At 42.1% G+C, this 15517-nt stretch overlaps 1 protein-coding gene across 7 annotated transcripts in view; it reads right to left on the reverse strand.

Moving 5' to 3' along the window:
• The window catches only part of SIPA1L1 (signal induced proliferation associated 1 like 1), a 186746-nt gene that overhangs the window by 108183 nt on the left and 63046 nt on the right, over window positions 1-15517 (reverse strand). For all 7 annotated transcript variants that reach the window (XM_060095913.1, XM_060095912.1, XM_060095911.1 and 4 more), the window contains exons 3-4: window positions 7331-7461; window positions 1714-1902 (exon numbers count right to left, since the gene is read on the reverse strand). In XM_060095913.1, the coding sequence (XP_059951896.1) occupies window positions 1714-1902; window positions 7331-7461 (320 nt within the window). The remainder of the gene's footprint in view (window positions 1-1713; window positions 1903-7330; window positions 7462-15517) is intronic.

A 15517-nucleotide genomic window follows, 5' to 3' on the forward strand; every position in this document is an offset into this window, starting at 1 on the left:
GTCTGTTGAATTTAGAATGTGCAGTATGTGATTATATTATCAATGTCTAAATGTTGCTGTTTTCCTTGAAAAGTGTAGTAACTGAAAAGACTGAATCAGTAAAGTTGAACCTAATCATTATTTTTCTACTTTTCCTTTGTTAGAATAAATACTCAAAATATTTATTGGAAAAACAGCACCCAAAATAGTTAAGTTTATGTATCAGCAGTCTTCTGAAGCATTCAAAGTGCTCAAATTTACATGTTATAAACATGGATACTCACAGCCTATTTGAAATACACATATGAAATAGACATTAGCTATGCTTTACAGTAAGTAAGATGAATGGACAAAAGGAGCAGTGATTAGAAAAGTTACATCCAAATATTGGTTCCTAATAATATATTCCTATCAGCTGATTTAAAAGACTGAATATTCCTTGAAACTGAATTTTTTGAACTACCATTCATTTTAATAAAATTCAAATTTTTTCCTAATTAAAAAAATACCATCAAAATCTGTTTATAAAATGGAATTCAATAACTGGACCAATTTTACTTTGGGAAGAATTTTTAAAAAGTGCAATGGGAAAGCTACTACCACTCCCTGCCAGGACGCTATATGGCTAAAATATTCAAAGAAAGAATTAAAATAAGAGTATATAGATACAACGTCTAATAGAACTAGCCCATATGCTCAAATGATTCCAAGTAGAATGTGGATACACTCTCCGGTTAGTGGATTTTCCAGATTATAGTTTTGCATTCTCTACTCTTCTGCCTCCTCTATATGGATTATCCTATCACTCATTTGTATCTGGATCAATGGCTCCACATTAAAGTACAGAAAATATGGAAGTGAGAAAATCTTGAGCACTCTCATTTTGTTAAAATTAGGACCCAGATTTTTTAAATTTTGAATTTTTTATTTAAACACCTCGGCTAAGATACATTTTTGGTGGTATTAATAGACTAAAAATTAAAGCTTTTAAGAATGGTGTGGAGTAGTGGCTCCCAGTACAGGCTTTGAACTTATTAACTGTGTGAACTTGGACTTACTACTGAACCTCTCTCTGTCTCAGATTCCTCATCTCTAAAATGGGGATAAAAATGGTATCATTCTCTTGGGGCTGGGACAATAGTTGGGATAACATATTAAGGTACTTAAAACAGAGCCTGGTGACTATGTTCATTAGTGTTAGCTACTGTTATTACTGTTATTGCTACTACTTATTCCTGGAGTATTTGAAAAATTCATTGCATTTATGGAAGATTACTGAAAGAGTTGAACATTGTTTAAGTACTGTATCAGTCAGTCCTGACAAAGAGAATTTCAACAGATGAGAAATGTTCAGAGTTAAGAAAAAAGAAAGTCAATAATTGCAAAGAGAAGATCCTTCACAAAAAATAGTATCAGTTTTCCCCATCAAAAAAGAACTATTCAGGGCTTCTCTGGTGGTGCAGTGGTTGGGAGTCTGCCTGCCAATGCAGGGGACAAGGGTTCGTGCCCCGGTCCGGGAAGATCCCACATGCCGCGGAGCGGCTGGGCCCGCGAGCCATGGCCGCTGAGGCTGCGCGTCCAGAACCTGTGCTCCGCAACGGGAGAGGCCACAACAGTGAGAGGCCCGCGTACCGCAAAAAAAAAAAAAAAAAAAAGAACTATTCAGGTCTGTATTCTGGATGCCTAGTGGAAACCTGAGCAGCAAGAATGTTCTCCCCTGGAAGCCACACTTACCCCCTGTTCATCCAGTTTCATGAGTTGCTCTGTGACTTTGGGGGTGTTGAAGGCCAACCGCAGGCACTGGACGTTGAGCTCGGGAATCACGTGCTCCAGCACTTCCTTCAGAGGCAGTCCCCGGGCCGTCGAATGCTTTGCCGTTGAGGGTATGGCATCCTCCAGCACTGACCCTCTCAGTGTCATGAGCTGAAAGAGAGACATGTGCTCCAGTGAGATGAGCAAATACATCAAATGCACTGAAAGCCCAGTCTGAGGTCCCCCTTAGGGAGCTGGAAATGACATTTGATTGGTTGAGCCAATGAGGGAGAAAGGATGAGGGAAGTGATGTAAGATACTTTATATATGAAAAATGAGACCAACACCTTCAAGAAGACCCAGGCAAGTCCAACAGAACTCATAATCAAGCCTTCCGAGGACACTTCCTTAAATACCAAATAGAGTGTGTATTTCCCTAGAGAGCTCAGAAAGCTCAAGGTCTCCATATAGCTATACAATGCCACTCACACACTCACCAGGAAATTAAGAAGGAGCTATCCCTGAGAATATCTGAAGGCTAAATGCTGAGAATTTAGATGTTACACCTTTCTGAATTATAAAACGTAAGGTGGGGGGAGAGGCAGTTTTAAATTTCATAATGTACTGTTGACTAGCTTAAACTATTCCCATTCCCAAATGCTGCTACAATAGGACAGTGATTATAGGTAGTAGAGTGGCACCATGAACAGCATTTAAAATGACTTTTGCTTTACCCTTATGTCTTGAGATCCCTTCTATTATTATGAAATAAAAACATAAGCAAAGGAATTTCCTTAAGTAATGATCTGTCGAAGTAAACTAGTCTTAATTATCAGACATTTCCACGTGGCAAAGTTGTCAGTATAATTTAAACACTGTACGGTGACCTAAAGAAAAAACTCATTAAGTCGAACGAATTTCTGTTAAGTGTGTAGGTTACAAGGCGCTGTACTGCAACAGGAGCAAATGTTGAGGGCTGGGTGTGGCATGCAAGAGGGTGAGAGGTTAAGAAATACCCATTCAGGAGGATATATCTACTAAGAAAAGTTTAACAAGGTCAGGTTCTACAAGAGTCCAAAGGCAGAAAAGGGATCACCGTGGCTCAGGGCATAAGGAAAGGCCCTCATGGAAAAGGGTGGCACTGAAAAGGGGCCTTGAAATCTAGGAAAAATTATACAAAAAGTGTCAGAGAGCAAAGGTGTGGGGATGAGAAAGATCGGGGTGTGAGCGGGAAAGAGCGATTGCTGTAGCTTAGCTGGATCTAAGCGAGCCCAAAGGGGCAGTGGGTGGTGAAGCTACAGGCAGGCCGGAGCCCCGAGCCGAGTGTACCCCGACAGGCGTGCACCTCATCTGGCTCCAACCGGCCATATCAGAACTTGCTTGCATAGGGATGATGATGTAAGAAAATTCAGTTGGCAAATAAGATGAACTGCCCGAGGAAGAAACTACAGGTAGAGAAAACAGAAACAAACTGTAAACCGTCTTCAAGTAACAGGCAGAGGGTGTGACAGGATTAGCAGGGAAAATGGAAACCAAAGGAAGAATCACCAGGGAAGTAAAATCTATAACTGTGCCAACTGATGCAGAAGAGAGATGGGGGTAGGAAAAGCCAAGGTTACCAACCTCTGACTCTCAAGACAAGAAAAAGGTGCTTGGGGTATCTGCAGTCCGTTCATTTGATTAGTATCTTTTCTTTCATTTATAAATAGTTTGCTTTCAAATGACAGTTGTGTAAAAAATATCTTTTTCCTGTGACTTAATATCTAATTTGACAGAAATAATTTTTGTTTCGTTTTTTAAATCACGGAAACGGCTGAGCAACTCGCGTGCTCCTGGGGACAGGAGGCTGCAAAGGCTGGACGTATTTCCAGCTAAGAACCCCAGATGAGGAACGCTAATCATTGCTAATCCTGCACCACAGGAAGACAGCAGCCCACCTCAAGAAAGCCAGAGCAGAAAACCAAAAAGGAATGATTCCTTTTTATACCCGAATCACTAGTGTTACTGATATTTTTGTTAATGACTTCCAGAAACAGGAAGAGAATCCTCCTAAATCCCTGTGCACCCATGCTTAAAAGCACTCACACCACAGATTTTGTTCATAAACAAACTGTCATGCTTCCAAATACATGTAAATTCTTTTTTTGTTTCTTTGTTGTGCAATGCCTATTTCTACTGAAAGAGATTTGTTTGTATTTCTGTTATCTTGATGCCATCTACTGAAGCAACAGCAGTGTCACTGTGGTGACTATGTTTTCTTTTTTCTCAATGGATTTATTAACAGGAGCAATCAATAGCATGAGAAGCCCCTACAAAGGCATAAGAATTAAGTCTCACTTTATTATATACTCAGTGAGCTGCCTTCAATGGGAAGGAGTGAACTGCCCATCCTACAATGTGCAGCTCTGGAGCAGAACCAACATCTAGAGATATTTCTATCAAAGGACTTTCATTAGTTTATTTCTATGAAAACTCTCATAAAGATACTGTAACCGAGCAGGACCCTATGGGAGCCTTCCCGGGACGGGCCTTCCCCCCATATCCTCTGCTTTAGCTCCTCTCAGAAGCACCTAGATTTGATGCAAATTTCCTGAGTTGTTCTGCAGATGTGAAACCCCCCCACCGAATGGAAGAACTACTTGATTACCCTCAGTGGTGTTCTCTCAGGCCTCCTGGAGCCTAAGGACTCACAATGTGAACCCCTGTGACACCACCGTGCTGCCTCACCATCAGCCAGTCAGAGAACCGTGCACAAGCTGATCACGTACCCTGCGACCCACCCCCACTCCTGGCCTTTAGAAATGCTTTGCCGAAACCCTTCGAGGAGCTTGAGGCTTTTCAGGGCATGAGCCACCTTGTCTCCTTGCATGGGTTTGCGATAAACCTCTCTCTGCTCCGAACTCCGACGTTTCACTTTGTTTGTCCTCGCTGTGCGTCGGGCACACACGAATTTGTGTTAACAATATTACAATTAAACCACACTTAAGGATTATTTCTATCGGAATGAAAAAAATTACACAAAGGCTAGTGGCAATTCATTAAATAAACGTTAGAGAGGAAGGAAGGAATGAAGGGGGAGGGCTGTTTGAGGCGTCAGGCACGTAGTCACAAACCTCTCAGAGTCCTCATCTTCCCTGAGCTTATATTTGAGTGGGAGAGTCACAAAATGAACCAAGTAAGTAAGTACAGTGTATGAGATAGTGGTTAAGTGTTCATGAGAAAAAGAAAGCCTGGAATTGGACATGAAATGAGATATGAGGGAGTAGAAATTTTAGATCCAGTGGCCAAGGAAGGCCCCTGTAACTTAAGAGTAAAGGCCAGAAGGAAAAGAGAGCTGTGGCCACGAGGATGCCTGGGGAGAACACTGAATACAGAGGAATAGGGACTATCGGAGCCCTGAGACAGAGGGGTCCTGAGATTGCCCCGAGGGAAGGAGGCCAGTGTGGCTGGAAGGAGGCCAGGGTGGCTGGAAAAGACTGAGTGAGGGGGAGTTTTCAGAGATGAGGTCAAGGTCGGAAGCAGATGCGTCTGGACTCCTAGGCTAGCAAGGAGAATGACTTTAACTTGGAAGATGGGAAACCATGAAAGGATTTTGAATTGAGGAATGACAAGACGTGGATTACATTTCTAAAGGACTCCTGCTGGGCTTGAAAGGATGCAGGGCTTAAGGGCACAAGCAGGAAGAATGGTTCTTGGAGAAAGATGATGGTGGCTTGGCCCAGGCAGAGGCAGTGGGATTGGAGAAGCGGTAGAATTCTGGATACATTTTGAAGACAAAGTCAACCACTTTTGTGGACACACCCGATGTGGGAGCAGGAGGAAGGAGAAGAGAGGAGTCAAAAGTGGCCTCAAGGTCTCTGGCTTGAGCAATTGTAACAATGGGGTTGTCACTGGTTAAACATTAATTTGAACATGAAAACTGGTGGTAATGGGTTTTTGAACCATGAACAACATTTGGCTTGGATGTTTCAATCAAAGGGTAAGGAAGTGGCCCCATGGACCGTCGAAGGGGTTGGCAGGAAAAGGACTGAACTACAGGACTAGAGAGAAGCCTTAAGTGTGGTTTAATTGTAACTGCAGGAGGGAGGTACAGATCGAGCATTTGAGGCTAAGGCAGGAAGAAGCAGAGGGACCACATTCACTTAGGATAGGAGGTGACCTGGAGAGAGAGGGGCTGTGACCAGCCGTGGCGTGCCTGCAAGGCAAGCTGGAAGGGACAATCATGGACACCAGAGACAGGATCTGAGAACAAAAGTACCGATTTAGAAAGCTTCAACGTCCGGCATGAAGAATGATAGGATAGTGGCAAGAAGAAGAAGTTGAAATGGATAAAAAACATAGAAAACGAAAAGTATGATGAGGACTTAAATCAGAGTGGCCTGGGGGAGGGGGAAAGGTAAGGACAGGAAGGACAAAAACAGGTGGGAGGAGGTAAGTGTGGCTCTCAGAAATCCGGTGGCGTCTGAGGAGCGACTACCGACACCCAGCTTCAAAAACACAGTGTGTCCTCTGTGCTTTTCACGTTCAGCAAAAGTACTGACCCTGCTTAACGATCAGCTTTGGCACGGAGAAAAAGGACCCTACAGCATGTGAGTTCTTCGTTTCTCTCGCGCCACTCGACACAACACGAGATATTAAAGCTGTGCCTTTAAAAATCCTCTTTTTAATTTCCCCAGAGTTCAAGCTGAGGAACAATTACTAAGTGAAGCCAACCCCTGCAACCTGCCTTGTATTCAATGGGGGAAATGAAGCCAAATGCCCTATTTAAACTAGTTTCAGAACCATTATTTTCTAGATACCTCGAGGGAGCATTAGGCATTAATGTATAACAACAATCCTAAAATAATCTGGTTCAAAGAGGCAATAAATTGATAGCTGGCACAACTAAACATATGTTTAGAAAGAAAACAAAGGAAAAGAACCTCATAGTCCCAAACTTGTTCACGAGTTTGTTTGTTTTTTTAAATGCTTTGTTGGCTACTTTATATTTCCTTTTCTTTTTCTGACCTGAATTTCATTTTAAAATAAAAACTCACATATTATGTGTACTTAGATCCCTAAAGAGCTCCAAGAACCTGTCTTACCCACAATTAGACAGCCTCTGGTTCAAACAGTCTGCATTTTAGGCCTCCGAGAATAGGTCCAAGATGGCAAAGTGAAAATGCAAGAATAAAAGAGTTTTCTTGGGTCAAGAAATGTCCTAAGCAATAGTTTGGAAAAGTGAGTTAAGTCTTGGCTGACCCTCTCTGCCTCCTCAAGCTGGCTCGGTGCCTTCCGGCTGCCCAAGCAGGATATGTAATATCCAGTTTAGGATTCTGAGGACTCCAATTTCCTTGGGTCACACTTAATGGACATATCTTTCTGTGAATCAAAACTCCCATTCATTTATTGCATCTATCCAGAGCTAGATGGGAAGAAAGGGTCCAGATCTAACCATTATGTCCAGCCCTATCACCACCGGAAGGAATGAAAGGGGTCTTTGTTTATTCTGAAGACATTTGTAACCATGAGCTATTAAATTTAATTGCTTTGCTACTGCTACTACTCTATTTTTTCCTCAATTAAATTAAGCCTCAAGTCTTTCTCATGTGCGACTTACCTCACTAGTTCTAAAAATTATTCGGTAGTTGTAGGGAGATCCATTTTCTTTCGTTTCTTCTGGTTTTTCCCTTCGAATGCTCACAGCCACCGGACCAAGATTCTCATCTGCCCCAAAATAGTTCCAGTGTTCTTAGGTACAATGACACAAAACAAAATTAGAATATTTACAGAACACTTAAAAATGTTACATGCTGCTTGCTATTTAGATCACTCAGAAATTACTCCATACCAATAAAATGTAAATGCGTTTAACAAAATCAGTATTCTTCAATGAGTTATAAAAGTAAAGACTCAGCTATGCAGGTTTAGTCCCAGAGGAGGTAAGACAACAGAGGTGGCCTGTTCAGGTGTTTACTACTCGGCAACTTACTGCTCTGCTATTTTTTTAAAAAAGAAATTTGTGTTTTCTCCTTATAAACAGGCTATATTGTGTCAGGGCTTCTTAGCTTTCATAAAAACAACAACAACAATAACAACAAACTCCCCCGAAACCTATTGAGAACAAAGTTTGCATACGGAGGGATTTCCTGCAGATTAAAAAAGATTCCCTGGACTGGAGAGGGGTCTGTGAGTTACTCGGCAGCTTTCCTCCCACATTGCCCAAGTAAGATGGAGCCTTAGCTCAGAGGTAAGAGCTTCAAAGTGCCCCTGGGAGGCAGAAGCTCAGACCCAGGGCTCTGGGCCTCACCAATGGTTCCCACACAGTAAGCACAAAAGGCATTCCACGGAGCCACTGAACCTGGAGGGAAGTGAGGGCTGGGATAACGGGTCTCTCCTAGGCAACCAGTGTGGCTGTGTGACTAATGGTGACTCAGGGGCCTCTCTCCTCAATGTCTGGCATTGCTCCAGACTCCAAACCTTAGCACAACCTTGGGGTTTGGAGGAAAGTGTCCAAATAACTGGTGTTGACTTTACCTTCCTCCTGACAAGAAGGAAGGTCGCGATCAAAATTAAATAAATTTACAGAAAACATAAAAAGTGATATTTACTCTACACCTAAATATCTACTTCTTAAAAAAAATTAAAATCGTTGATACAGACATGATACGTTTACAGACGAGAAAGCGAATAAAACAAATATATGAAAAGCCAGAACAGATAACTTACTTTTCGAACCTCCAAAACACTTACTTTACATTGTCCTATTTCATTTACATGTGACATGGTTAAATGACTGAGTTGTGACATGGTAGCTTATTCTCATACAAAATGCATCAATATTTGAAAATACATATTATTCTCATACAGAACATGTATTTGAAAATCCATGAGAATAATAAGAAACAACAGCATAAAATATCTAATCATGTAATTTTAAAATTTAGGTAACACGTATGAAAATGCTTTGCAAGTACTAAAGAACAATTATAAAAGATGTACTCATTAATATCACGGGCTCTCTAAGAATATTATCATAATCCATGGAAATTCAAAATAAGGGAAACACAATGGGAATACAAGCAACAAACATCTCATATATGGACAGCTGAGAAACAACCCAATAAACATCACAAAATTCATGTACAAACACTTATGTACACCCTCAAAGCACAGCACGTGAGAATCACACTCAGAGGTTATTTACTCTTACTTTGCACATAATTTTAATAAGCGTGGTTGTCTGATCTTCAAGCCCACAGCTTGATTTCAGAGGTGTGATAGTTCCAGATGTTGACCAAGTCCAGGGTGTAGGGCTGATAGAGACTTTCATGCAGACAGCAATGGGACAGAACAACTGACAACAAGGAAGAAAACAGAAAGGGAGGAGACAGAAATCGTATAAAAAAGCGGACAAGAACTGAAAGAGAAACAAGACAGCAGCAGTCTGGGGCCATTCACTGAAGGAGCGCAGAGCTTAACAAACTTCAATAACTTCAGAGCATATTTTAAGCCGGCAGCAGAGCACACCAGTGAATGTGTCAAAGATGAGCTTCACATTCATTATATCCTGTTCCTTGAACTTCATGGACTCTACTGAAACCTGACTCTCCAGAAACTCCTCAAACACCCCCCCACACAAACCTCAGGAAGGGCAGGTGAGGCTGCTATTCTCTGCTGCTGGAGAAATTCACAAAGACGGGGGTCCTCTCAATTAGTGTCAGTAACCTCAACTCGGGCTTCCCTGGTGGCGCAGTGGTTGAGAGTCCACCTGCCGATGCAGGGGACACGGGTTCGTGCCCCGGTCCGGGAAGATCCCACATGCCACGGAGCGGCTGGGCCCGTGAGCCGTGGCCGCTGAGCCTGCGCATCTGGAGCCTGTGCCCCTCAACGGGAAAGGCCACAACAGTGAGAGGCCCGTGTACTGCAGCAAAAAAAGAAAAAGAAAAAAAAAAAAAAACTCCCCCCATCTACCTTCTCTCAATCTTAGCAGATAATGGTGTCTACATCACAAAGAAGATAAAGAGCCATTTCAGAAGCAACTGTCCTCACTTTCCACCATCACACACACTTAACTTGGGTCCAGACTTCTGCTTCCTTTCCTTTACAATCTAAAACGCAATCTCCCCCGAAATTCTGGTCTCCACTCATTCCACCTTCCCAGGGACACTGATGCCTGATCACCCTCCCTGTATCTTCAACTTCCCCTCTCTGCCTGCTCATTCCCATCATCATTTAATCAGGCTCAAGTCTCCTTCATCTTTAACCATAACACTGACCCTCAATTCCTAATCCACCTCCAGGTTATCTCCTTTTTCTTTCCTTCCACTGGAAACTTCTCGAAAGAAATGCCTAATTCTTCACTTTAGGATTCCTATCATCTGACACCATTGCACAGTCACCAATGTCAGCCTTAAAGTTAAAACAAATAGAAACTTTTGGCCCTTATTTTGCTCAAATTTGCCACAACAACTCGCCAATGGCACAGTTGGCCATTTCATTTGTTTTCTAGAAACACTCATCCTGGCTTCTCAGACACCACCCTCTCCTGATTTTCCTTCCACCACTCTGGCTCTTCTTACTCAGTTTCCCTTCCTCTTCCCATCTGGAACCTTCCATCCACTCTCAGAACTTCCACGACCACCTCAATGCTGATGACTCTCAAGAGTCCACCTGCCCACTCCAGACGTCTGTCAGCCCTGGATCTTTACATCTACCTCACGGAACTCACTGTTTGTTTGTCCCATGGCATCTGTAAAAGTGGACCCATCACCTTCCATACAAACCTACACAGCTCTCCCTGCAACCCCAATTTCGGTGACTGCTACTACATTCCTCTAGTTGCTCATGCCAGACCCAATGTCATGCCTTGTGAATTCTAGTTCCTAAACAGCTCTCAAATCCACCTACTTTTCCTCCGTCTCACTGCCACTGATTTACCCTCATCATCATTTGCCTGGATGTCTGTGAGTCTTCTGATTGATTGGCTTTTCCTGATTGGCTTCTAAGATGCAAACTTGACCATCATTATTAAGTTTATAACCCTCCTCTGGTTTCCCACTGGTCCTTGGATACTTCCCGTGGCTTCCCAAAGGCTTTCACAGCCTGTCACCAGCCCATCACCCCAGTTTCAACTTGGACATTTCCATCATCCTTCTGAACTTTGAGTACCAATCATACTGAACTTCTCAACTCACTATGCCCCTTCTCACCTGAGACACCCTAACCTAGAACATTCTTCCCACAACTCCTCTTTATTTGACTAAGTCCTCTCATCCTTCAGGTCGCATCTGAAATATTATTTAGACACCCTCTCAAAGAGTGGTTGAACACTGGAGCAAAATGAAAGTGTGTACTTTGTATAGTAACAATAATACTTTAAGAATTCATAAAAATACAAATTAGGGAAACCAAATATTTAATATATTTCAACTACAAAAATTTAGAAATGTTACAACAGAAAAATGTAAATTTATAAAAATACAAATATTAAACACAATCATTTGAGCATAAATTGGCAAATAAAATAATAGCGTTATTTTAAAAAGAAACTAAATCCTATATAAAAGTGAAGAATATTGATTTAAAAATGAAAAATAATTAAAGATCATTTAAACTTTTTTGTGTGTGTCGTCCTCAACACCTGGCCATATTTTTTGTGGGATTTTTCCCAGCTACTGAAGAAGTACATTTCTGAGTTGGGGGAATGCTGATGAGATCATTATAAACTAACTTCTAACACCTTCTTCAGACTCTATGTTCAAACAAACCCATCTCTGGTTTGATAACTCCAGGAAGATCTTTTAAAAACTTATTTGTGTGTTTGTGCAGAAACATCAATCTTTTTTTTTTACTGAAAAAGAGCTCTAGCTATTATTTCCAGGAAAGCATTTCCATTTGATCTTTATTTCAGTTTCGTCAGTAGAGATGGAGATTCTGGTCTGGCTTCCTGTGTTAAATTCACTAATATCATGTTCAGACTCTACTTGTTCAAAAAGTCTTTCAACTTGAGTAAGAATTATTCTTTCAATAAAAGCCTTGCTTTTGGTCCACCATCCATTTTTCTGCTCCTGAGGATTACAGAAGTACAGACAAAAATCCTTTCTACATGAACACAACTTTTTCAGTTCAAAATCCGAATGCAATGTATAATTCGCCAATAGAGGAGTCTGGTTCAGCAAATTACCTTAAATTGAATTTTTGAGTCTTTAAACTTTGATCTCAAGACACATGACTTTTTTTTTTTTTTTTAAACTTAAAACCCAGCCTTTTAGGGACATCCTGTGTCCAGTCCTTCTGGCCACTCTTGCTGCTGCCTGTCCTTCAAGTTCACTGGACTGCAGTACTTTCCTCTTGGGACCACAGCCTTGGGGCAGCCCTTCTGCACTTGCTCCCCTCTGCAGCATGTTTTATTTCTTCCTACCAGCCATGTACCTCCACCTTTTGCTGGCGGTGCTATCCATCCACCGCAGAGAGCTCTTCCAGCCATACCTACAACCAGCTTTGTCTTTTGGGGGGTGGCGGGACAGAAGGGAGAGAAGGGGTACAGGGACGGGGGAGATGCAGACGATAAGTGTTAAAGAAAGGCCAGGAAGCCTTTGATGATGAAAGTCAGAGGGAGGAAAGGGAAAGGAAAGAGGAGTTGGAGACTCAAGCAGGGTGGTTAAATCTGCTGATGGATGAACTGAAATACAGGGATTACTCCACCAAAAAGAATGATATTTTTGTGCCAGCCTATTGGAATGCCAAAAACCAGTATTGCAATCACTCCATTAGAATGATATAATGCAGCAAAGTGAGGAACTTTGCCAAGCACTCTAGTACTCACATCAACCAGAAAATACAGGCTTTGCCTTCTTTTTCACAGATGTGGCAAATATGATTTAGACAGAATAAGTCACTTCCCAGCCACAACTAGTAAACAGCAACACCAGAACTCAAACATATTATTTTAAGTACCAATTCCAAAGCTCATTTTCTTAGCCATTACATCTAACATTATCGTCCCAAACGTTTCTAAAACTGTACTGTGAATAAAAAATAGTTAAATAAAATGTGATGCCTAAAGGGATTAACTAGCCAGATGACACATAAAGCTTTATTCCTTGATGTGCTATACTGCCAAGGTGTCACTGTGAGTTTTGTTTCTTAATAAATTTATTTATTTATTTAGGCTGCGTTGGGTCTTCGTTGCTGCATGCAGGCTTTCTCTAGTTGCGGCGAGTGGGGGCTACTCTTCGTTGAGGTGCACAGGCTTCTCATTGTAGTGGCTTCTCTTGTTGCAGAGCACGGGCTCTAGGCACATGGAATTCACTAGTTGTGGATCGTGGGCTCTAGAGTGCAGGCTCAGTAGTTATGGCACATGGGCTTAGCTGCTCCACAGCAATGTGGGATCTTCCCGGCCCAGGGCTCGAACCCGTGTCCCCTGCATTGGCAGGTGGATTCTTAACCACTGTACCACGGGGGAAGCCCCTGTCACTGGGTTTAAAGGGAGCAATATTCATGTTTTATCCTTACATGGCTGATTCTCCGCTGCCTTCATTTCTCATCTTTAGCACCTAAACAAATTTTCAGCCTGAAGTTTTCTTATTAGTTCTAGTTCTTGAGTTTTAACAAGGATGGTACGAAGAGCACCAATGCCTAGTTCTGCTATCACTAGAACATTCCACACAAATAGCCATATTTCTGGCTGACACAGTCACAATAATAAATAATAAATTTTTCACATTTTTAGAGAGGGGACATGGTAAATAGTTCAAAGTCCCAAGTAATTAGATCAAGTACAGTCACATCACCCAGTTTCAAGCTGCGGATAAGCATGTGTGCAAAAAGGCAAAAAAAAAGTTAAAAGCCTGGCATTTTAATTGTAAAGAAGGAAAGGAAAATAAAATCACAAACAAAAAAGAAAAAAGGGCTTCCCTGGTGGCGCAGTGGTTGAGAGTCCGCCTGCCGATGCAGGGGACACGGGTTCGTGCCCCGGTCCAGGAGGATCCCACATGCCGCAGAGCAGCTGGGCCCATGAGCCATGGCCGCTGAGCCTGTGCGTCCGGAGCCTGTGCTCCGCAATGGAAGAGGCCACAGCAGTGAGAGGCCTGCGTACCACAAAAAAAAAAAAAAAAAAGAAAGAAAAAAAAAGTGGCAACAGCATATTCTGCCTTAAAAATGAAAACACAGGTTTGCCAAAGTGGAGGTAGTAAGGATCCAACTGTTTAAATGGCCTTTCCGAGGACTTCCCTGGTGGCAGGGGTTACAAATCTGCCTGCCAATGCAGGGGACATGGGTTCGAGCCCTGGTCCGGGAAGATCTTACATGCTGCGGAGCAAGTAAGCCCATGTTTCACAACTACTGAGCCTGCGCTCTAAAGCCCGCGAGCCACAGCTACTGAGCCCATGCGCCACAACTACTGAAGAAACCTGCGCGCCTAGAGCCCATGCTCCGTAACAAGAGAAACCACCGCAATGAGAAGCCCGTGCACTGCAACGAAGAGTCGCCCCTGCTGGCCACAACTAGAGAAAGCCTGCGTGCAGCAACAAAGACCCAACACAGCCAAAAATAAGTAAATAAATTAATTTTAAAAAGTTTTTAAAACTTTAAATGAATGAATGAATGAATGGCTCTTTCCGAGAAGAGCACCACTCAGAGGTTCTGTCTCTGGTCCCCAAAAGGCTCATCCTAATTATAAGGGTGGAGGTTCCATGAGAACTAAATAGCCTAGGACTTTGCATCATAATCAAAAGCAGGACAGAGTAATGGATGGGGACATTTACACAGGACTGGCCACAGGCCAGAATTCTGTCCCAAAGCACTCCACTAAGCTTATAATTATGGTTGCATAAGAGTAATTGCCCACATTTACAAAGTGCACAGTACTCTGAAGTTCCAATTCTTCTTTCCATAGGTAACTCTTAAAAGGTAAGGTGGTCTATTTGCCAAAATTACATGACGTTGTTAGGCTTAAAGTCTCACGTGACCAAGCAGCCCCCAGTAGCCCCCTAACTTGCCAATAAAAAGTAGACTAAGACTGACATTAATAAATTGCATACAAATGGTTAAAGAAAAAAAGTACAAAGAAAGCTCTAGTTGAAACAAAGGGAAAATAAAAAGTATCAGTGTCAAAACGGGAGATTTTTTTTTTCTGCGATACGCGGGCTTCTCACTGCTGTGGGCTCTCCTGTTGCGGAGCACAGGCTCTGGATGCGCAGGCTCTGCCACCATGGCTCACGGGCCCAGCTGCTCCACGGCATGTGGGATCCTCCTGGACCGGGGCACAAACCCGCGTCCCCTGCATCGGCAGGCGGACTCTCAACCACTGCGCCACCAGGGAAGCCCAAAACGGGAGATTTTTAATTGGCCATTATCTATGACAAATAGCCAATAATTATATTTTTAAAAATTCAATCTTATTAGTGATCGAAGAAATGAAAATGTTTTGGGCCTATAATAAATGGTCTAAAATAAAAACTGTAAATATTCAAAGTAGTCAAGAAAATGTTAAACACTATAGTCTTAAAATATCAGTTGGACCTTCCTGGTCTAAGCTTTCTTAAGAAAAATTTGGCAATAAAATTCAAGGTTCCTATAAAGTTCACACCAGGGCTCTACCTTAACGTAAATAATTGGACATGTGGTAAGAAAGTTATGTAACAAAATCATTTATGTAAAGTCAAGGTTTTTAAACTTGTCTATGGATAGAAATTAGGGGGTCCATGAACTTGAATGAAAAAAATTATAACTTTATTTTCACTAACTTCTAAATGAAACGTAGCATTTCTGTTAGCTGTAAATGAGCCAACCAACTACAGTAATA

The sequence above is a fragment of the Mesoplodon densirostris genome, chromosome 4 (assembly GCF_025265405.1).
Source record: "Mesoplodon densirostris isolate mMesDen1 chromosome 4, mMesDen1 primary haplotype, whole genome shotgun sequence".
NCBI lineage: Eukaryota > Metazoa > Chordata > Mammalia > Artiodactyla > Ziphiidae > Mesoplodon > Mesoplodon densirostris.